Below are 22,683 nucleotides of genomic sequence, written 5' to 3' on the forward strand. Positions count from 1 at the left end.
TGATGGGGGACCACCTCCTTGTTTTCTGACCACGGAGAATCCTCCTCTTCCTCTGGGGCTTCCGAGATCTCAGCAGCCATGGCCCGTTCGCAAGTATGCCAGTTTTGCAGCCATGTGGACTAGAAACCTGATTCAAATACAAAAACGAAACCCCGCACCCAATGTACGGCCATCCGGGTGGCATGCCTGGAGACAGCATACCTCGTCGCGGACAGGTGGCCCCTACCTTTTTCTGCAGTGATGCCAGCGAGATGTCCCAGGTTAAAGGTTCGAGAACTGAGCCTCCCCTCTCAAACCAATTCACCGCTTCCATTAACTTGGACTGCCTGCTTCTTCGCTCCTGCTGTTTGGTTAGACTCCTGGAGAGGAGGGGCTGGCTCCTTCGCCCCCACCCACCCACCCACTCCACCTCCATTGCCGTAGGTGGAGCACTTAAATCCCTGATAAGGTGCAGACTTTGAGATAAAAGGAGGAGAAGGCCCCTTGAATCATCACCGCTGCAGAGTCCGTCTGGAAGAGGGGGGGGGAAAGAATAGCAGGTCAAAGAGTGTGGGGGGGGGGTACCTCAGCATTCAGCTCTAAATCCTCCATCTTTTTGGGGGGGAATAATCCGTCCACATGGAGGACCTCAAAACGTTTGCTGCGGAGGCACTGGAAGATTTTGCCCAGTTTATGCCCGGCACCCACCAGCCTACTTTGGGGGGCTCCAGGTTGTCCATCGGCAACTGCCTGCCTCCGAACTCCATGCTGGAATGCTACCCAGGGGCATTCCCAGGCCCAGCAGAGCTGCCCGCCTACCCCCAGGAGAACTTCAGGAACGGGGTGGCCCACGCAGAGTGGTACTCCTCTGGCACCGCGGACAGACCCTACCCTTCATGTAAGTGATGTACCCTCTTAGCTACCCTTCATGTAAATGATGTACACCAAAGTGTTGGTGCTGACCTTTAAAGCCCTAAACGGCCTCGGACCAGTATACCCTGAAGAAGCGTCTCCACCCCCATTGTTCTGCACGGACGTTGAGGTCCAGCGCCGAGGGCCTTCTGGCGGTTCCCTCTCTGCAAGAAGCAAAGCTACAGGGAACCAGGCAGAGGGCCTTCTCGGTGGTGGTGCCCGCCCTGTGGAATGCCCTCCCTTCAGATGTCAAAGAGATAAACAACTACCTGACATTCAGAAGACATCTGAAGGCAGCCCTGTTCAGGGAAGTTTTTAATGTGTGGCATTTTAATGTATTTTTAATCTTTGTTGGAAGCAGCCCAGAGTGGCTGGGGAAACCCAGCCAGATGGGCGGGGTACAAATAGTAAATTATTATTATTATTATTATTGTTATTGTTATTAGCTGTCAGATGGGTTGCTGTTGTTACTTTTACAAGCAAAATGTCTGTAGGGCAACTTGTGTGGGGCTGTAGGCGGGCTTCTGAACTGCCTAGTGCATAAACGTGGCAGAATAACACACTCGGAGGAGGCTGCCTGTCGCACCCCTGCAGGAGTTACGAACATGCGAAGAGCTGTAGCTGGATCAGCCCAATGGCCCACCTAGTCCAGCATTCTATTCTCTCAGTGGCCAGCCTGCGGGAAACCCGAGAGCGAAACCTGAGCGGGACTCTTCCCTCCAGGTATTCATTGCTGCCTCTGAGTGTGGAGCAGAGCAGAGCCATCAGGTCTAGTAGCCGTCGATAGATTTCTGCCCAATCCTCTTTTGAAAGACATCCAAGTTTGTGGCCGTCCCTGCCTCTTGTGTCGGGGAGTTCCACAGGTGAACTACGCTTTGCGTGAAGAAGGGCTTTCTTTTATCTGTCTTAAATCTTCCAGGTTCACCCCAGTCTTGCCACCTTCCAACCAGGAATGGGGCCTACATTCGATGTGGCAGAGAATGCCTCTTGCACACTCAAAAAGTCAACCCCCTATTTTTGAAGCTACAGTTTGAATCCCCCTGCTATCAGACGTTAGGGGAACCCTGCACTGGAACGGGTCAGAATGTCAGAAAGGTTGTTATTATGTACGGAGGGAGTGTGGTGTAGTGGTTAGACTTTTAGACCAAAGAGTCCTGGTTGCTCACTGGGTGACCTTGAAACATAGCTGTCAACTTTTCACTTTTCTTGTGAGGAATCCTATTCTGAATAAGGGAATTTCCCTTTAAAAAGGGGGAACGTTGTAAAGCTATGCCTTGAAACAACATAGGAAGCTGCTTTGTACTGAGACAGACCAATGGCCTGGCTCAGTAATGTCTACACAGGTTGGCAGCAGCAGCAGTGCAACACAGTTTCTGCTTGCAACATGCTGCTTGCAAAGCCTGCACTCCAGCACTGATCCATGGCCCGTCCTCTGCCTGCACCTAGCCTTCCTCTCAGGGTCGTTGTGAGGACAGAAAGACAGAAAGCACTCTGCGCTCCTTGGAAGAAAAGTTAGGACAACCCGATAGATTACAAATATACATTATGGTATGCAACCGAATCTTATACAGTGGTACCTCGGGTTACATACGCTTCAGGTTACATACGCTTCAGGTTACAGACTCCACTAACCCAGAAATATTACCTCAGGTTAAGAACTTTGCTTCAGGATGAGAACAGAAATTGTGCTCCGGCGGCGCGTCAGCAGCAGGAGGCCCCATTAGCTAAAGTGGTGCTTCAGGCTAAGAACAGTTTCAGGTTAAGAACGGACCTCCGGAACGAATTAAGTACTTAACCTGAGGTACCACTGTATAATAAAATCAAACTCATTGTCCTCATGTCTATTTGTATGTAGTCAGAACAGCTCCTTTCACCACCCAAGAGGGAAGTATCAGTGGCCTTGGGGGAACCCCAGATTTGTGGGGAAACACATTAAGGGGGACCCCCACCCCAAAATCCCAGCCCTATGACAACTGAGCATGCTCAGTGGCTTGGGATGCTGACTGTGGGTTTTGCACATGGGAAGAAACTGAATGGAATGGAGAATTTCACTTTGGATAGCTCAATCGGTAGAGCACGAGACTCTTAACCTCAGGGTCGTGGGTTTGAGCCCCACGTTCGGCAAAAGATCCCTGTGTGGCAGGGGGTTGGACCAGATGACCATTGGGGGTACCTTCCAACTCTACAATCTATGAAATAAAACATATTCTTTCCCACAAAGAACGGGGCCGGTAGAGCTACAATTCCCAGGGATATTTGGGGGAAATAATATCAGCTTTTGTCCTGGTTCCCCGGAGTCATCTGGCTGGCCGCTGTGAGAACAGCATGCTGGACTTGGTGGGCTCTTGGCCTGATCCTGCAGCTAGGCTCTTCTTGTGTTCTTAACTTTTTAGTGAAAGTCCAGTATCCCTCGCATTGGAAAATGGCGTCAGAGTTTTGCAGGCAGAAAGCCCACTTGGCCCACCATCCTATCCTTACAGATCCGCAGTATATTCAATGCACGCTTAAAGCACCCCCCAAAGAATTCTGACAAACATAGCTTCCCTCTCATGGAGCTAAGATTTCCTTGACCTACTGATTACAGGATTATTTGGCGGAAGTCGTGCGTTTTTAAGGTGCGCTGAATATGAATATATGGCGTTGTCAGCACCGCATGCTAACCAGCCGAGCTAAAATGAGGACCAGGCTTTTGATTGCCAGATCAAGGACATCACTTTTGTTGAATTAACCAAACTAAACAGTTTCAGCTAGATTTTGGAAAGCGGCACAATTAGTTGTTGTTTTGAGTTTTAATGTGCTTCCTTGGTGGGTCATGCAAACCGCTATTCCGAAAGATGCTTTTACTGAGCAGGGGTCACTGCAGATGAATTTGTGGGACTGAGAGAGTGACCGTCTGAAAAAAACGAGGAACCGCTGCTTTAAATGTATAGTGTGGATCTGCAAGGATCCACATGCTACAGAGAACTCTCCCACCACCCAAAAATGGGACTCTGCATTTGATTATTATTATTTGATTATTTATTTGATTTCTATACCGCCTTCATCTGAAGATCTCAGGTTGGTTCACAAGATAAAAAGACAGTCGTACCTTGGATCCCAAACGCCTTGGAACTTGGACGTTCCCGAACGTCACAAACCCGGAAGTGATTGTTCCGGTTTGCAAACATTCTTTTGGAACCCGAACATCTGACGGGGCTTCGGTGGCTTCTGATTGGCTGCAGGAAACTAGAAGCTGCAGGAAACTAGAAGCTGCAGGAAATTAGAAGCTGTGATTTGGTTTTCGAACGTTTCAGAAGTCTAACGGACTTCCGGAACGGATTCCGTTCGACTTCCAAGGTACGACTGTACAGGATAATTTTTGATTCTCAATGATAGCCTGACTTGCTCTCATTCTTTTTCTCCCCCCACCCCCAGTCCCCAGGTATGTGGGGACATCGGGGTTCAGCGTAGCCGGAGCCGACTGCCTGGGCTACATTGGCGAGGTGATCAAGCCGCCCTCGTTCTTCAACGGGAACCCGTCCAAAAGGAAGCGCCGGGTGCTGTTCACCCGGGCCCAGGTTCACGAGCTGGAGAAGAGGTTCGAGCTGCAGAGGTACCTGACAGCCCCAGAGCGTGAGCACTTAGCCACCGTCACCCGCCTCACCCCCAACCAGGTGAAGATCTGGTTCCAGAACCACCGGTACAAGATGAAGAAGCAAGGCAAGCAACAGGACCCCAAGGCTGACCCGGGGCAAGAAGCACACCGAACCTGCGACAACAGTGTGGTTCCGCCACACCCAGGGGGTTATGGTTTTGCCGGGTCTCTGATGGAGGAGAAGTCCTTGTTAGGGTCTCCTTATCCCTTCCCCGGACTCACACCCAGCACCCAGAGCTTATCCACCAGCCCCCGTTCCAGCGCCGACTCTCAGCCCGGCACAAAGGCTGCGGAAAGCAGGCTTGCGTTCGGCAAGCCGTGGTAGCCGATAGAAGGGGAACGAGATTGGACCATTTGATGGCATGAGAAGGCGTGCCGTGCGCCTGACAGCCTACACAAGCGGCTGCCTTGTCTTGTCGCACCGGTAGCACCCAGTGGACGGAGGCATCAGATGTGACTTGTGTGCCGTCAGGCTGGCCGCTCTGAAACCAGCTCAGATTTGCTTTTGTGCTGTGGGTTAAACCACAGAGCCTAGGACTTGCCGATCAGAAGGTCGGCGGTTCGAATCCCCGCGACGGGGTGAGCTCCCGTTGCTCGGTCCCTGCTCCTGCCAACCTAGCAGTTCGAAAGCAGGTCAAAGTACAAGTAGATAAATAGGTACCGCTCCGGCGGGAAGGTAAACGGCGTTTCCATGCGCTGCTCTGGTTCGCCAGAAGCGGCTTAGAAGCTGTACGCCGGCTCCCTCGGCCAATAAAGCAAGATGAGCACCGCAACCCCAGAGTTGGCCACGACTGGACCTAACGTTCAAGGGTCCCTTTAACTTTACTTTACCAGGTCAGGGCTAGACATGACAAGACTGGAGCCAGGGCAAAACCTGCTTGGTGTCAGGAGTGAGCCAGCAGTAAATCACACCGTGTAAGTTGGAGTGGACTCTTTCTTGACAAATACGGGATCTGCTCAGGCCTAGTGGGCAAAGCAACTTATCTCTGGCAGGTCTTGCAGTTGCCGAGACTGAAAATCCCCGTCTCCCCACAGCTGCCTAAGTCCCCGTCTCTCTAGGGTTTTCCCCAAGCAATCAGAGACTGCGCCTGTGTGAAGCGATCATCTCCTCTGTCCTCTTCATGCCCCTCCTGGTTCTGCAAGGAGGTTCAGGGGAAAGGGGAGCTTGTCACAGCAGAAGGGGGAGAACTCCCTGGTTTCTTCATCTCTGCCTCTTGCGCCCTCCTACTCTCCAGCCTTTGCTTCTGCCTCTGATTCTGGACTGCTTTCTGCCACAGATTCTCCCTGCTCACTAAGCCCTGTAAGTAAAAAGGCAGGCAGGATGGATGAAGGCAGGCTGAGGTTGGTAGGGCAGTACCCCATTCACCTGAACGCAGGGGCGAGGAGCCTTTTCCGTCTGGCAGGACAGATCTTTGATTGGGCCAACTCTGATAGGTGGGCAGGACCACTCCTCTGTCATTCATCCAATACCCTAATGGTGGCAGTCGATGGGCAGGTGAGCAGCCAGCGCAGTGACGTCTCCACCTGCCCCACACCTGACATCACCTATAATAATATGGGGCAAGTGGGATTGCTCTGGGGAAGACAACATGGTGGGCCAGATTTGGCTCGCAGGCTGAGGGTTCCTCACCCCTGCTCTAACCGACCTTCACTCTGGCGCTTTTTGGCTTTTGAGACAGAAGAGACCAGACTAAAACATAATGAGAAATCTTGGTGGGAAGATGAGGTGGAGCCAAGCTAACCACAGACTTAAACCAGCAAGTCCCAAACCATTTTAAACCCCGCAAAAACAAAACAAAAAAGCTTCGCTGCTTGGACCAAACACATGCATCAGCTGCAGCTTTTTAGATCAGCCAGCGCTTCCAATTGATTGGTGCTCCAGGATCGATCGCTGTAGCTTTCTTGGGAAAAGGGAAAGATCCGTCAAATGGCTTTTACAGATTTCTCTGCAGGCTCCCTTCTTATTGCTTTGTCGAAAGCAAATCAGCACAGATTATGGCAAGAGTGAGCAGGGGGAAATGGAACGTCAATTCTCTTTAGACCAGCCTTTGCTGGCCTGGTGTCCTCCTGGTGTCCCATCATCTCTAACCATTGGTCATGCTGGCTGGGGCTGATGGGAGATAAATTTGCCTCTGACTGAACTACCAAGGTTTTTTTCGAGGGGGGGGGGAGATAATTTGTTGTTAGGTGGTCAGATAGCAGGCGAAAGCTCAGGGCTTGCTTGTTGCGCTGTGGTGACAGAGTGCCTGAATCCGCTTTAATTGTGCAAAAAATCTGCTTGAATTTGAAAACCTTCTGGAAACAGGGACCGACTGGGCTCACCCTTTGGGATACTGCCTGTCTAGCAGTTGCCCAGATGTGAAACTACTTGCCGTCGCTTCCTCTGGTACAGAAAAGTATTGCCGATTGCTATGCAGGAAGAAAGAAATTGTACACAACATTTAAGGGAACTCGGGAGAGACTGGGTACATTTGGTGCCTTATGGCAGAGCTCTATTTCAGATCAAACACAAACAGAACACACCTCAGGTTGCCTCTGGAACTCACCTGAGGAAACTGTAGACCACATGCAGACTAGACACATTTAAAGCACATTCGAAGCACATTCTTTTCCTCAAAGAATTCTGGGTACTGTAGTTTGCTGAGAGATGCTGGGAACAGTAGCTCAGCGGGGGTGGGGGTGGGGTTAAACTACAGTGCCCAGAATTCTTTGAGGGAGATAATGAGCTTTAAATGTGCTTTAAAGGTATAGCGTCCCCTTCTTTAGATTGTCCAATTCTGTTACATTCGTTTACTATGGATGTGTTCTACATCCTGCAAGTTTTACGAATTGTACACTCTGCCAAACCATGATTAGCGTGGGGTCTGGAAATTCCCGACCCCTGCTGTAAGGTACATTACCTGTGCGCATGACATTTGGTGTATGTGGCGTGTGCTCTGTATCATAAAAGCAAAAAAAACCAAAAAACCAGTTATGCCTTTTTAAAAAAACAAGGCTAAAGATGAAACAGCGCCAGCATAAACCTGAGTGTTGTGCTAAGATAAAAGACAAGTATTACTCCAAATGTTGTTTTTATATGATATTGTAAGACTGGGCAACGTATAACGCAGCACAAATGTCATCCTGGAATACGCTATGCCAGGAACACTGTGAGCACTGTCCATTTCTCAACAAATTTGTTTGCAGTGGAGAACAATTTCTCAAGAAGCATATTCAGACAATAGTGCAGTTGTTCACATTTTCTGGAACAAATACTCATTAAATATCGGTGGTGAGTCATTTTCCCACCCTGAAACATTATCCATGTTTGCTGCTATTATTTAGGGAAAAGTTTTTAGTATCTTCTACATGTCCAAATTAACTTGATTTGCTCATTTATTCATCTGCTTTAAATATATACTCCTATCAAACTGCAGGTTATTACAATAATCCTGCCAATGTTCTTACCCATTTACAATTCATCTGTAAATATTCAATAAACCGTTCCCATTCTTTTATAAAAAGTTTGTTATCTTGATTTCTTATTCTTCCAGTAAGTTTCGCCATTTCTGCATATTCTGTAAGTTAGAACCATCAATTCTAGCATGTGGGGGGCCACTGAAATTATATAATTTGATATCTGAATGATTGGTATTAGTAATTGCATTATAATTTGGCATTTTTATAATGAGGCTATTATTGGATTGTAATTGAAAACTAATAAAAATTATTATCAAAAGAGAGAGAAAGGAAGGAAGGAAGGAAGGAAGGAAGGAGGATTGCGTATAATAGCCCCACTACCATCAATTGCACAAATCATCATGGACAAATGATCAAAAGGCAGCCTGCAGGGTCCCTGCAATCAAAATCTGAGCCCCAAGAGAGCAGAAACCAGCCGCCTCAGGAGATACGAACACCTCTACCAGAATTTTGCTGCCTAGTAAATATTTAGCTGACTTCTGTTCTCCAAGACTCGGCATTCTTTGACGGCATCTAGAATGATTTGGCACAGACAGCTTTTAGCAAATACACATTCCGAACTCCACTGCGGCAGCAATCTTGTTGAACCTGGGTTGCTCTGAACCTCCAGGCAAATATGTACCCAAGCAGGAAATGGGGACAGTATTTCACATCCAGAAGCTCTGATTGACGCCTCAGCGCAGCAGCCGAAGGCTACCCTCTGCCCTTAAATGTTGTGCCACAATTTCAGAAGTTTTTATTCGCATTTGTAAAGGCAAAAGCCAGCAGGGCTTACCTTAAGTCAAGAGATCATCTCAGAAGCCTGTTTTGCAGCGAGCAGACTCAACTTGGGAGCACACATAAAGCAATGCAAGTGTTTCTGAACACGTGCAGAGTGCATTTTTCTGGGTCATTGCAACCAGGCCTATTCCATCTAGGAGGGAGAAGTGCTTCCAGATCAGAAGGACCAATGTTTAGACCCAGAACCTCCCTCTTTCGTTTATAGTCACAGTTTGTTCAGCATCATTAGCCCTAATTGGGAATAATCCATATTTTGGTATCTCTTTAATCCCTGCTGATAATAAGTACATCAGAATCATTAAGGAATAACTAGCACAGGTATGTAAACTAGGAGCCAAACCAGAGCCAACAAATAAAGTTTTTTGTGGGTGGATTATAACAAAATCAAAGCTGAGTGCTTCTCGGATATTTAAAAGGTTTAATCCGTTTTAGTATTTTAACTTTTGTATGTAATGCTGGCGGTCAACAAAAGAGGTTCAAAGACTGTCTCAAGGCAAATCTTTAAAAATGTAGTATAAACACTGACAACTGGGAAACACTGGCCTGCGAGCGCTCCAGTTGGAGAACAGCCTTTCCCAAAGGTGTCATGGGCTTTGAAGACACTCGGACTCAGAATGCAAAGGAGAAATGTGCTAGGAGGAGGCACGCTTGGTAAATCCACACCATGATCAACTCCCGCTTGGAAACCTATGTCCCCACTGTGGAAGGACGTGTGGATCCAGAATTGGCCTCCATGGTCAATTATGGACTCATTGTTAAAACCGTGTTTATGGAAGACAATCTTACTCAGACTAGGACCTGAGACACCAGGGTTCGAATCCCCGCTTGGCCACGAAGCTCACTGTCGGGGGGGAAACAGGCACTGCCTCTCTACCTAACCAACCTCACAGGGTTGTTGTGGGGATTAAATGAGGGCAGGGAACCATGGTTGCCACCTTGAGCTCCTTGGAGGAAAAGGTGTGGGGGTAAGGTCAGCCAGTAGAGCACGAGACTCTTAATCTCAGGGTTGTGGGTTCGAGCCCCACATTGCGCAAGAGATTCCTGCACTGCAGGGGGTTGGACTAGATCAGGCATAGGCAAACTTGGCCCTCCATATGTTTTTTTGGCCTACAACTCCCATGATTCCAAGCTAGCAGGACCAGTGGTCAGGGATGATGGGAATTGTAGTCCCAAAACACCTGGAGGGCCGAGTTTGCCTATGCCTGGAGTCGATGGCTCTTGTGGTCCCTTCCAACTCGAGAGCTCTATGATATGCAATAAACAATGGAGAAGAATAAATGAGAATTGCATGCCACCTGAAATACCAATGCGTGTGTGTCGGACGACCCCGCAGCCCTGAAATAGCCTGCCTCTGCTTCTGCTGTTGCCCCTATTACGTGTCCAGGAAGCCACAAAAAACGTGCTGGCTTTTCATCCTGGCCTAACCTCAGGGCACCTCTGCACTCCCTCAAGAATGTAATGAGCTCACTGAGCTTAGATCTTCAAGTGCCTCCGTCAATATTGACTGTCCTTTGCACACAACACACACACCCCACCTCTGCTTCTTTCTTTCTTCTTGGATAAGTACTTGAGGAGAAGCCGGTTCCCTGCATGGCGCCGGGGTGAAAACAAGCCTTGTTGACTTTTCACCTTCTCAGGCTGAGATTAAGGGCAGGCAATTGTTTGAAGGCAGGTCCATTTTGGACAGGCTTCCCGTCCTCCAGAGATCATTAGCAGGAAGACAGCAGGCAGACAGCAAATTTCCATGTGCCACCTGCCCAAATGCATCTAGACCCCCATTTCTCTCTCCCCCCCCAAATTTTTATTCATTTTCCAAAATTATAACAAATATAACATACTAAAAAGGGGAAAGTAAACAGAAAAAGAAAAACTATAAAGAAAAGAAGAAAAAAACATACAAATAAACACATCATCCTTCAAAAATCCGATTTAGTTTTCATTGTTAAATGACTTCCTCAAATCCCCCCTAACTGAATTCCGTTGTATCTCTTTGTCACAGTTTCCCAATATCTTCTTTCTATCAAAATTAACGCCTTCAAATTGCTATCTTTAGTTCTTTTCAAGATTTCTAGACCCATAATGTTTTACAATTTAATCATTTCTCAAGATGATCAGTGCAGGAGGAGAGTCAGGCGCGGAGCTGCATTCTGCTCTTAACTTAAAAAAAGAAGAAGCTTTATTGATGTTTAAAGCAGAAAGTTTTGGGAACAGCACAGCAGAAAGCACAATGCAAAACTGCTTACGGTCAGCTTGCATCACCAGATAGATGATTGTCGGCATCCGTCTGTCTTGAGAGACAGTGGAATGCGCCTCTGTGGGTGAAGAAAAACCGCTGGGAGAATCGCTACACCTGCTTTGGCTGCAGAGACTGGTAACGCGTAACATCTGCCACCTGCACGGTTTTTGCTGGGTTTTGAAGTGACTTCGCTGGGGTGCAAGCCTGAGCTGTGTGCATGGAGGTCCTGGGCTGCTCAGATGACAAGACTCCCCTCTCGGCCCCACTGATGTGGTCCAAAGGAAAGCAGAACAAGACGTTTGGCCCCAGCCTGGCTGCAGGAGTTGCCTGAATGAGGAATGCAAGGCACCACCCAACTGCCTTAGGGACTCCCCTCCAGATTTGTGCAGGGTTTGCTCCTAAGCCTTTTCTTCTCCCAAAGATTTCCCATAAGGCAGCAAAGGTATGGGATCACAGTTTCCCCTCTGTCCTATGGGATCGCTTCTCCCGGTATGCCCAGCGGAGGACCTTAATTCCGGGCTGCAGGAATTTCTGGAAGGAGGCGTACAAGGTGCCATCCAACCATCTTAGGGTCTCTTCTCCGGATCTGTGTAGGGTTTACTCCAGCAAACTTTTTCAGCAGGGGCCGGTCCACTGTCCCTCAGACCTTGTGGGGGGCCGGACTATATTTTTTTTTGGGGGGGGGAAATATGAATAAATTCCTATGCCCCACAAATAACCCAGAGATTCATTTTAAATAAAAGCACACATTCTACTCATGTGAAAACACCAGGCAGGCCCCACAAATAACCCAAAGGTGCATTTTAAATAAAAGCACACATTCTACTCATGTGAAAACACCAGGCAGGCCCCACAAATAACCCAAAGGTGCATTTTAAATAAAAGCACACATTCTACTCATGTGAAAACACCAGGCAGGCCCCACAAATAACCCAAAGGTGCATTTTAAATAAAAGCACGCATTCTACTCATGTTAAAACACGCCGATTCCTGGACCGTCCGCAGACTGGATTTAGAAGGCGATTGGGCCGGATCCAGCCCCAGGGCCTTAGTTTGCCTACCCATGGTTTACTCCATAGCCCTTTTCTATATTTTTGCAATTATTCAGCTCATAGACCACAGAAAGTGATGATGTGACAAATTGCGCTCAATGCTGGTCCATGAAAGAGGCATAGGATTGCCTGCGCTCTTCCCTTCACCCCACCTTCCCACCTTAAGAGGGAAGTTCTGATAAGGGATTGTACGCAGTTTCCGCTAAACGCGATTACAACCCAGTGCTGGATTTACGTATAAGCCAAACAAGCTATAGCTTAGGACCTCACTCTCTTGGGGGCCCCCAAAAAAAATTAAAGGAAAAAAAAAGCTGGATGTACATTTCCAAGATATAAGATAAAAAACAAATAAAATAAAACCTACATACAGCAACAGTGTTTTGTGTTGTGTAGGCTCCTGTGATGTAAGTCATGGGCCCCGCCTGCTAGCCTGCTCCCTAAAATATCAATGGTTTGCTCATTTCTATATATAGGGTGCCGACATTCTGCATGTGCAAATGGCTTGAGATACCTATTAGGTCCATAAATTACCATATAGCATATATTCAACACGAAAAACAGCGACCATTTGTTGTTGACAAAGGACAGCTGGACATATCAAGGGCCCCATTACCTTCAGTAGTTTAGGGCCTCATCAAACCTAAATTCAGCCTTGTTACAACCTTCCCCGTGCTCTTGAACCCTGGCTGTGCAGAGTCTGCAACGGCTCAATTCGCTAGGGCATAGTTGTGGCACCCTGCGGCACCCCCTAGGCTCAGCGCCCAGTGTGGCAGAACTGGTCGCATCGTCCTAAATCCCACCTCTGCTCGGACAGCGCCTCTCAACCTCGCCTACCTGGCAGGGTTGTTCTGAGGATAAAACAGAGGGGAGGGGGACCACTTATGCAACCTTGAGCTCCTTAGGGAAAAGGTAGGGTAAAATATAATTAACAAATGAATACATAAGTAATCTGCAAAACATGAAAGTCGGTCCCTGCTTTGGAAACACGTGTTGAATTCTTGTTGTTGTTGTTTAGTCGTTTAGTCCTGTCCGACTCTTCGTGACCCCCTGGACCAGAGCACGCCAGGCACTCCTGTCTTCCACTGTTGGGCTGGGCTGGATGAATCCCAAGCCGGAATTAAGATTGCTGGAAGAAATATCAACAGCCTCAGATATGCAGATGACACAACCTTGATGGCAGAAAGTGAGGAGGAATTAAAAAACCTTTTAATGAGGGTGAAAGAGGAGAGCGCAAAATATGGTCTGAAGCTCAACATCAAAAAAATGAAGATCACGGCCACTGGTCCCATCACCTCCTGGCAACATTCCCTGCCATGGGAGCATATTCACCCAGTGCTTTACCAGTTGCACTGGCTCCCGGTGGAGTATAGGGTCGGGTTCAAAGGTGCTGGTCTTGACCTTTAAAGCCCTTTGTGACTTTGGGCCCTCGTATCTACAGGACCGCCGCTCCTGGTCTGCCCTGCAGAGGACCTAAAGGTCCATGAATAACCATAGTTTAGAGGTCCTGGGCCCTAAGGAAGTCAGACTATCCTCCACCAAGACCAGGGCCTTTTCAGTGATGGCTCCAACCTGGTGGAATGCTTTGTTCCATGAGACCAGGGCCTGGCAGGATTTAACCTCCTTCCATTGGACCTGTAAGACAGAGCTATTCCACCTGGCCTTTAATTTGAATTCAGCCTTCTGAATACTGAATCTTTCATTTTCCTTCTCTCTCCCCCCCCCCTTTTATGAAGATCACCCGCTCTGAGACCCCACAACTAATTCTCCCCTGGCCTCCTCGCTGGCCCAAGTGGACCAATTCAGCCAGCTAGCCCTGGGGATTATCTAATTGATTTTTGAATTTTATTGTTATTCATGTTTTTATACTGTATTTCATGCTGCTTTTATAATTAAGTGTTTTAAAGTGTTTCAAATTTGTTGTTAGCCGCCCTGAGACTGGTTTTTGAACCAGGAAGGGGGGGGGTATAAATAAAAATTAATTATTATTATTATTAGATGACTGTCGTGGTCCCTTCCAAATCTACAATTCTATATGCAGCCTAACTCGATGCAAAGGTCAGTACGTGAATCAGGCAAAGCTATGAGTCACTGCGTGGCGAGGACTAAAATATATGTAAGTCACTTCAATCATGGGACTAGCTTTCAGCTTCATCTATGATGACGGGAAGGCAAATGAGCCATGACAGGGAGACCTGTGATCAAGATCTCTGATGCAGATTGTTGGCTTTTAAAGAAAAACTAAAACTAGCCTTTGTATTCGTCTGCTTTGCGAATCTAGAAAGCGGCACTTTCCTGATCAGAATCACCAGGCGATGGAAATATTTAGAGGGATTACAAATAAGGATTTCCCGGTATAATCAAATCTGGTCTCTAGCTATTGCTGAAAAATCAACTCAGCATGAAGGTTTAGTTATAGACAAGTAAAAAGGAATTCATTTCGAACCACGTGGCAAAAGAAACGTTTGAGGAATCTTTTGTTTTGTTTTGTTTTCTGTTTTGTTTTTCTTTTTTAGTTAAGTTTGCTAAGAATATTATAAAAAGCCAAATAAACAAAATTTAAAAAGAAAATGCATTTGGAAAACCAGCCCTCTTTGAAGGAGGCTTTTGGTATTGGCCGCAACAGAGACGCGTTGCAAAATTCAGGGACCTCGCACACTTCAAAGTGATAGGCCTGCAGCCAACAAACGTGGCGGCCTCCGTCTGCTCCCCAGAGCCAGCTGGCAGAGACAGTGGCAAGACACTCCATTCGCTAGGCAAACAAAGCTCTTGTGGACCAGGCGCCCCTGCGCCCGCGTTCTTCAGTGATGACTCAAAAAAAGGAGACGGGGTTGCGCCACCCAGGTCTTTGGAGAAAGGACTGGCATCTCTGGAAATGCTGCGAAGCGCATTGTCGTCGTCGTCCCCGCTCACATAATGGGAACTGTAGTTTGCCAAGGGGAACCGTAGCTCTGCACAAGTCCTTTGAACCTATCTCTTCATGCGCCCAGAACACCCTTACTTATTTGCGCGGACGCAACCGGAAAGCTCTGTTGTTGTTGGGCAAATCCAAAAGCTTATTTTATATGAACTATAGTTCCCGGGTTCCATAATGCTCCAGCGGGGTTTTCCCCGAACTGTTTTGGACAACATCTACCATCAGACACAGTTAGGTCTTTTCTTTCAATGGGACTGGCTTTGGGGCTGATTGTCTGTGATTCAAAACAGACTTTTAGGGATACACCCTGAACTCAGTGGGGTTTACTGTGTAGAATGAGTTGATTTTAGAATGCATTTCAATTAATTGATTGGGATTTTATGTAAATTGTGTTATTTTTATTGTTGTTAGCTGCTCTGAGCCCGGCTTCAGCTGGGGAGGGCAGGATATAAATTATTATTATTATTATTATTATTATTATTATTATTATTATTAATTTATTATTTGTTCCCCAGCCACTCTCGGCAGCTTCCACAGAAACCAAAAATACACTAAAATATCACACATTAAAATCTTCCCTGAACAGGGCTGCCTTAAGATGTCTTCTGAATGTCGGGTAGTTGTTTTTCTCTTTGACATCTGGTGGGAGGGCGTTCCACAGGGCGGGCGCCACTACCGAGAAGGCCCTCTGCCTGGTTCCCTGTAGCTTTGCTTCTCGCAGTGAGGGAACCACCAGAAGGCCCTCGGCGCTGGACCTCAGTGTATACTGGACCTTCAAGTATACTGGGCTGAGGCCATTTAGGGCTTTAAAGTCAGCACCAACACTTTGAATTGTGCTCAGAAACGTACTGGGAGCCAATGTAGGTCTTTCAAGACCGGTGTTATGTGGTCTTGGCGGCCGCCCCCAGCCACCAATCTAACTGCCGCATTCTGGATTAGTTGTAGTTTCCGGGTCACCTTCAAAGGTAGCCCCACGTAGAGCGCATTGCAGTAGTCCAAGCGGGAGATATTATTATTATTATTATTATTATTATTATTATTATTATTATTATTATTAGGGCTGGGAACTGCCGAGATCTGTTGATGAAGGGTGATATATAATTTTTAAATAACGATAACAATAATAATAGTGGTAAGCTGCAGATCTGCAGTCTGATTTATGATTTCCACAAAGAAAGTTACTTTCCATTCAAGGAGACTCAACACCACACCACTCCCAGAAAAGGGGGGGGGGGACAGGATTAGGGTGTGAGGCTGCAGAGACACCATACAGTTAAAGCAGGCCCCCTCAAAAAAATCATAGAATGGTACAGTTGGAGGGGGCCGAGAGTCATCTAGTCCAAGCCCCTGCCACGCAGGGATCTTTTACCCCATGTGGGACTCGAACCCATGACTCAAGGATTAAGAGTCTTAACATCTTTCCGCAGGGCCTGCAAGACAGAGCTGTTCCACCAGGCCTTTGGCCAAGCCCAGTCTGACCCCCTCCTTTGGTAAACCTCACAGAACTCTAGCGCAATGGTTGCCATTGATTTGATTTGAACTGATTTTAGAATGAATTGATTTTAGAATGCTGTATTATTTTACTGTTGTTAGCTGCTCTGAGCCCGGCTTCGGCTGGGGAGGGAGGGATACCCTGGCAAATAGAAGGGGAAGAAATGGAGGCAGTGAGAGATTTTACTTTCTTGGGCTCCATGATCACTGCAGATGGTGACCGCAGCCACGAAATTAAAAGACGCCTGCTTCTTGGGAGAAAAGCAAGGACAAACCTAGACAGCATCTTAAAAAGCAGAGACATCACCTTGGCAACAAAGGTCCGTATAGTAAAAGCTATGGTTTTCCCAGTAGTGATGTATGGAAGTGAGAGCTGGACCATAAAGAAGGCTGATCGCCGAAGAATGGATGCTTTTGAATTCTGGTGCTGGAGGAGACTCTTGAGAGTCCCATGGACTGCAAGAAGATCAAACCTCTCCATTCTGAAGGAAATCAGCCCTGAGTGCTCACTGGAAGGACAGATCCTGAAGCTGAGACTCCACTACTTTGGCCACCTCATGAGAAGAGAAGACTCCCTGGAAAAGACCCTGATGTTGGGAAAGATGGAGGGCACAAGGAGAAGGGGATGACAGAGGAGGAGATGGCTGGATAGCGTTCTCGAAGCTACCAGCATGAGTTTGACCCAACTGCGGGAGGCAGTGGAAGACAGGAGTGCCTGGCGTGTTCTGGTCCAGGGGGTCACGAAGAGTCGGACACGACTAAACAACTAAACAACAACAAAATTATTTATGCTCTACCGACTGAGCTATCCTAGAAGAGAACTGTCGTTCCCAGAATTCTTGCGCTCTGTGTGTGTGCTTTAAATATATACACCACCTCAGTCCCCTGCTGGGTTCCTTCCCACTTCCTCCGATATAGCTATATTTCCATTTTTGCTCTCTTCAGCCTTGGGGGCCATCCAGACAGGCCTTCACCTTACAGGGCCATGAGGGACGCCTCAGGCCGCTGCTTCAATCAGATTAGGAAAGATAAAAGGCCTGTTTTGAATTGAAAAGAATGCCAGTCTCCATCACTCTCTTCCCCCCTGACACAAACTCCCAAGCCTCTTTCCGTTCCTCGGAAATCCAGGGCAATTCAGGTTCAGGAGAAGGAAGGAAGGAGAGGATGGATAAAATATATATAATCTCCCCTCCGTTGCCCCGGCTAACACCCTTGACAAAGAGCTCAGAGCCCACCTAATGAGAGTCTAAGAAGCGGGTCACATCAGGCCTAGGCAACCACGCTGCCACCTTGCCGTCGCCATAGCAACGTCGCCCAGGATCTCTGAGGCGGCAACAGCATCCGCAGAGGTGATTCAGGTGGTCTTTCCTAAGAGATGAGAAGGCTCCATTTCGGCACAGTTGCAGCGTCAAACACACACAAACCACCAGCCATGTTGTGGTCTAAGAAGAGCGCCGCGGAGCTCTGTCCATGAGTTCCAAGCAAGTCACAAAACAGTCAATGTGGATCAGGGGTCAGCAAACTTTTTCAGCAGGGGGCCGGTCCATTGTCCCTCAGACCTTCTGGGGTGCCGGACTATATTTTGAAGGGGAAAAAATGAATGAATTCCTATGCCCCACAAAGAACCCAGAGGTGCATTTTAAATAAAAGCACATATTCTACTCATAGAATCATGGAGTTGGAAGAGACCACAAGGGCCATTGAGTCCAACCCCCTGCCAAGCAGGAAACACCATCAGAGCACTCCTGACATATGGTTGTCAAGCCTCTGCTTAAAGACCTCCAAAGAAGGAGACTCCACCACACTCCTTGGCAGCAGATTCCACTGTCAAACAGCTCTTACTGTCAGGAAGTTCTTCCTAATGTTTAGGTGGAATCTTCTTTCTTGTAGTTTGGAACCATTGCTCCGTGTCCACTTCTCTGGAGCAGCAGAAAACAACCTTTCTCCCTCTTCTATGTGACATCCTTTTATATATTTGAACATGGCTATCATATCACTCCTCTTCTCCAGGCTAAACATGCCCAGCTCCCTTAGCCGTTCCTCATAAGGCATCGTTTCCAGGCCTTTGACCATTTTGGTTGCCCTCCTCTGGACACGTTCCAGTTTGTCAGTGTCCTTCTTGAACTGTGGTGCCCAGAACTGGACACAGTACTCCAGGTGAGGTCTGACCAGAGCAGAATACAGTGGCACTATTACTTCCCTTGATCTAGATGCAATACTCCTATTGATTTTACTCATGTAAAAACACCAGGCAGGTCCCACAAATAACCCAGGAAAGCATTTTAAATAAAAGGACACATTCTACACACTGATTTCCAGACCAGATTTAGAAGGTGATTGGACCGGATCCGGCCCCCGGGCTTTAGTTTGCCTACCCATGATCCTTGGGGTGATCTCAGGGAGTGGCATTCAGCTTGGTTTGCAGATCACAGATTTCACGGATCCAGCTCTAGGGACCAGCTCTGGTCTTGTGATTCTGCAGACACACGGCCTCCCCCAAATAATCCCGGGAACTTTAGTTTACCCCACCCCACAGAACTACAGTTCCCAGGAATATGGGAGGGAAGCAAGGGAGGCTTTAAATGCAGGGAGCACCCAAGATTGACAGGAATCAACCCAGACCTTTACAGGCCTGGCAGGAACTGTTGGGGTGAGACTGACACCCAGTCTGGAAGTTGTTTTCAACCAGTGTTTGCACACCCTGCGCTTGAAACTCAAACATCCAAAACCCGACATTGGCTGGATTGCAAACTTTAATTTAAAAGTTGGCTTTCTCTTCTGCCGTTAGGCCTGCCAACTTTTTTCCTGCCCCCCCCCCCTCTGATTTTAACAGCGGCAGCCTTTCATGCACAAATTTAGCAGGTGAAGCCTTTCTGGATATAAAGCGAAAATGCAGGAGCCGGGCAGAAGGCTTAAACGGCTTAAGTTGCGCAAATCAGGCTGCAGCGAAAGGCAGAGGAGCAGGGTCCGTAACAAAGTTGGCAATCTTAGCTGTTTTCTGTTCTGTAACGTCAGTAAAGGTAAAGGGACCCCTGACCATTAGGTCCAGTCATGGCCGACTCTGGGGTTGCGGAGCTCATCTTGCTTTATTGGCCGAGGGAGCTGGCGTACAGCTTCTGGGTCATGTGGCCAGCATGACTAAGCCGCTTCTGGCTAACCAGAGCAGCACACAGAAACGCCCCGCCGGAGTGGTACCTATTTATCTACTTGCACTTGGACCTGCTTTCGAACTGCTAGGTTGGCAGGAGCAGGGACCGAGCAACGGGAGCTCACTCCGTCACGGGGATTCGAACCGCCGACCTTCTGATCGGCAAGGCCTAGGCTCTGTGGTTTAACCCACAGCGCCACCCGCATACTGGCAAACGCTTTCTTGACATTCCTTGTGAAAATGACCCCCCTCCCCGCCAGGCAATTTTCCCCAAACTGGTGCCCTTCAGATACTTTGATGTTACTCTGGCTGGGGCTGATGGGAGTTTTAATTGAGATAATTGGGAGGGTCCCAGGTTAAGGAAGCGAGGCTGCCCCAGAGGTATCCTCACTGCGATTCCCTAAGCGTTGTCAATGAAGGGGACCTTCTCAGTCAGTAGAGCATGAGATGCTTAATCTCGGGGTTGTGGGTTCGAAAGATCCCTGCATTGCAAGGGGTTGGACTAGATGACCCTCGTGGTCCCTTCAAACTGTACGATTCTACGGGTTGAATTTGCCCCATCCAAAGGATAAAGGAACAACCCTTCAGTTCCATCCACACACATTACAAACTTTGCAGCTTAGCAAGGATCCCTTTGGTAAATCTGAACTGGTACAGTGGTACCTTGGGTTACATACGCTTCAGGTTACATACACTTCAGGTTACACACTCCACTAACCTAGAAATAGTGCTTCAGGATAAGAACAGAAATCAGGCTCCAGCGGTGCGGCGGCAGCAGGAGGCCCTATTAGCTAAAGTGGTGCTTCAGGTTAAGAACAGTTTCAGGTTAAGTACGGACCTCCGGAACGAATTAAGTACTTAACCCGAGGTACCACTGTATACAGTTCATGTCTTGCAAGCATTCACAACTGAGCGTTTTTCAGCCTGCAAAATGATGGCAATGTCTCCGCAGCTGAGGCTACCCATGTTATATACATTTATAGAGGATTTTGTTTGGTTTTCAAAACTCTGCTCACATTCCCCCACTCACAAAATGAGTGTGACCTAGATGATTGTGTTGGTGGCAGTGGGGAAGGTTTTGCTGTAGCATGAGCCTTGACTCACTCACTCGAGCTGCCTATATTTCTTTCATTAAACCGTTCCTCACCAGGAAGTACCTCCGTTCCACCTGTAGTTGCTTAGCGCTGAGAGAAATGTACTCTGCACATGCCCATAGACACCCTGCTGTTTCACATGTTCAGGGGCAGAGCCTTTGCATTTAAAACTTGTGTCAAACGAAGTCTTGCTGGTTTTCAGCCACCTATAACTGAAAGATATTTGGTGTTAGTGGTTGCCTGACAGACTCTGGAAAAAAACACAAACACACAGAAAATTTATTGGCAGAAAATCTCCAGACATGGACAATCACAGTGATTTAATGCAGTGGTTTTTCCTGCCGCTGCAAAGATTTGTCAGTGGGACTGTAAGAAACTTGGTACACAATTGAAAGTCCAAAACAGCTGAGCCAAGAATGCAACTTGCAGAAAACTTCTGCTCCTAATGAGGATATGTGCAATTCTCCATTATGCCACCGGGTGGAGCTGTGGGTATGGTTCTTGCCGAGCCAAAAGGACTGCATTCTTGGCACCTGCCCTCCAGATGTGGTTGGACTACAACTCCCATCATCCTTCACCACTGGCCAGGCTGCCTGAGGCTGAGGGAGCCCAACAACTGCAGGAAGGCCCCAACACAAATGCATGGTGCAAAATTAAAAAGCGGGTTGCCAAATTCATGATTGGGCCGAAGGTCGTGTGAAAAAATCATTATTGCCGTACAAAGTTGTGGTTATTTGCAAGATCTCATTTTTTATAACTTGAATTCGTTAGTTCGAGTCCTCCCCTCCAGAGCAGGAGAAAAGAATCTTGCTCCATCTTCCATGTGACATCCCTTGAGCTATTTGAAGATGGCTATCTTATCTCCTTTCAGTCTCCTCTTTTCCAGACTAAACATACTCAACTCCTTCAACTGTTCCTCATCAGGCTTGGTTTCCAGACCCTTGATCATCTTGGTTGCCCTCCTCTGCCCACCTTCCAGCTTGTCAACATCCTTCTTAAATTGTGGTGCCCAGAACAGTACAGTGGTGCCTTGCAAGACGAAATTAATTCGTTCCGCGAGTTTTTTCGTCTTGCGATTTTTTCGTCTTGCGAAGCACGGACTTTGGAAAAGCTTCAAAAATCACCAAAGTCTTCAAAAACCTCAAAAAAGACTACCACACCGCGTGCTATGAGTTGCTCCTCGAAGTGAATGCACGGTTTTAAGAAAAAGGAAACAAACTTGCAAGACGTTTTCATCTTGCGAAGCAAGCCCATAGGGAAATCCGTCTTGCGAAGCAACTCAAAAAACAAAAAACTCTTTCGTTTTGCGAGTTTTTCGTCTTACGAGGCATTCGTCTTGCGAGGTACCACTGTACAGAAAAAGTTTAATGCTCCTCAGATTGTGGAAAGTCAATTCCAATTCCACTTGGAAGAACAATAATTGGATTACACTAGGAGCCACCTACATGGGACGTGGGTGGCGCTGTGGGTTAAACCACAGAGCCTAGGACTTGCCGATCTGAAGGTTGGCGGTTCGAATCCCCGCAACGGGTTGAGCTCCCGTTGCTTGGTCCCTGCTCCTGCCAACCTAGCAGTTCGAAAGCACGTCAAAGTGCAAGTAGATAAATAGGTACCGCTCCGGCGGGAAGGTAAACGGCGTTTCTGTGTGCTGCTCTGGTTCGCCAGAAGCGGCTTAGTCATGCTGGCCACATGGCCTGGAAGCTGTCTGCAGACAAACGCCAGCTCCCTCGGCCTATAGAGCGAGATTAGAGTGCAACCTGAGTCGTCCACGACTGGACCTAACAGTCAGAGGTAACTTTATCTTTACCTTTAGGAGCCACCTGTCTGGCAGTTGTTGCAATGTATTTATGTGCTTTCTGAGCATGTACAAAGTACAAAATAACGTTGCACGTCCCTCTTCCCTTGCTACGCAAGAGATCCTTGCCAGTGAAGAACCTGCGGGAGAATCTCAGGGACGGAAGTCAGGTTTTGCCTTCACAGCAAG

General features: G+C 47.7%; 2 protein-coding genes across 2 annotated transcripts in view; both read left to right on the forward strand.

The window, feature by feature from the left end:
• The window catches only part of LOC309345965 (gap junction delta-2 protein-like), a 160,890-nt gene that overhangs the window by 120,634 nt on the left and 17,573 nt on the right, over positions 1 to 22,683 (forward strand). The gene's annotated exons all lie outside the window — the stretch shown is intronic.
• On the forward strand, positions 480 to 8,028 carry LOC309345999 (homeobox protein Nkx-2.4-like). The gene is made up of 2 exons (XM_081869611.1): positions 480 to 877; positions 4,306 to 8,028. Exons 1-2 carry the CDS (start codon positions 619 to 621, stop codon positions 4,848 to 4,850), a joined length of 804 nt encoding a protein of 267 aa, XP_081725737.1. The 5' UTR covers positions 480 to 618; the 3' UTR covers positions 4,851 to 8,028.

This window comes from Podarcis erhardii, assembly GCF_964252035.2.
Source record: "Podarcis erhardii genome assembly, chromosome: 7".
NCBI classification, from domain to species: domain Eukaryota; kingdom Metazoa; phylum Chordata; class Lepidosauria; order Squamata; family Lacertidae; genus Podarcis; species Podarcis erhardii.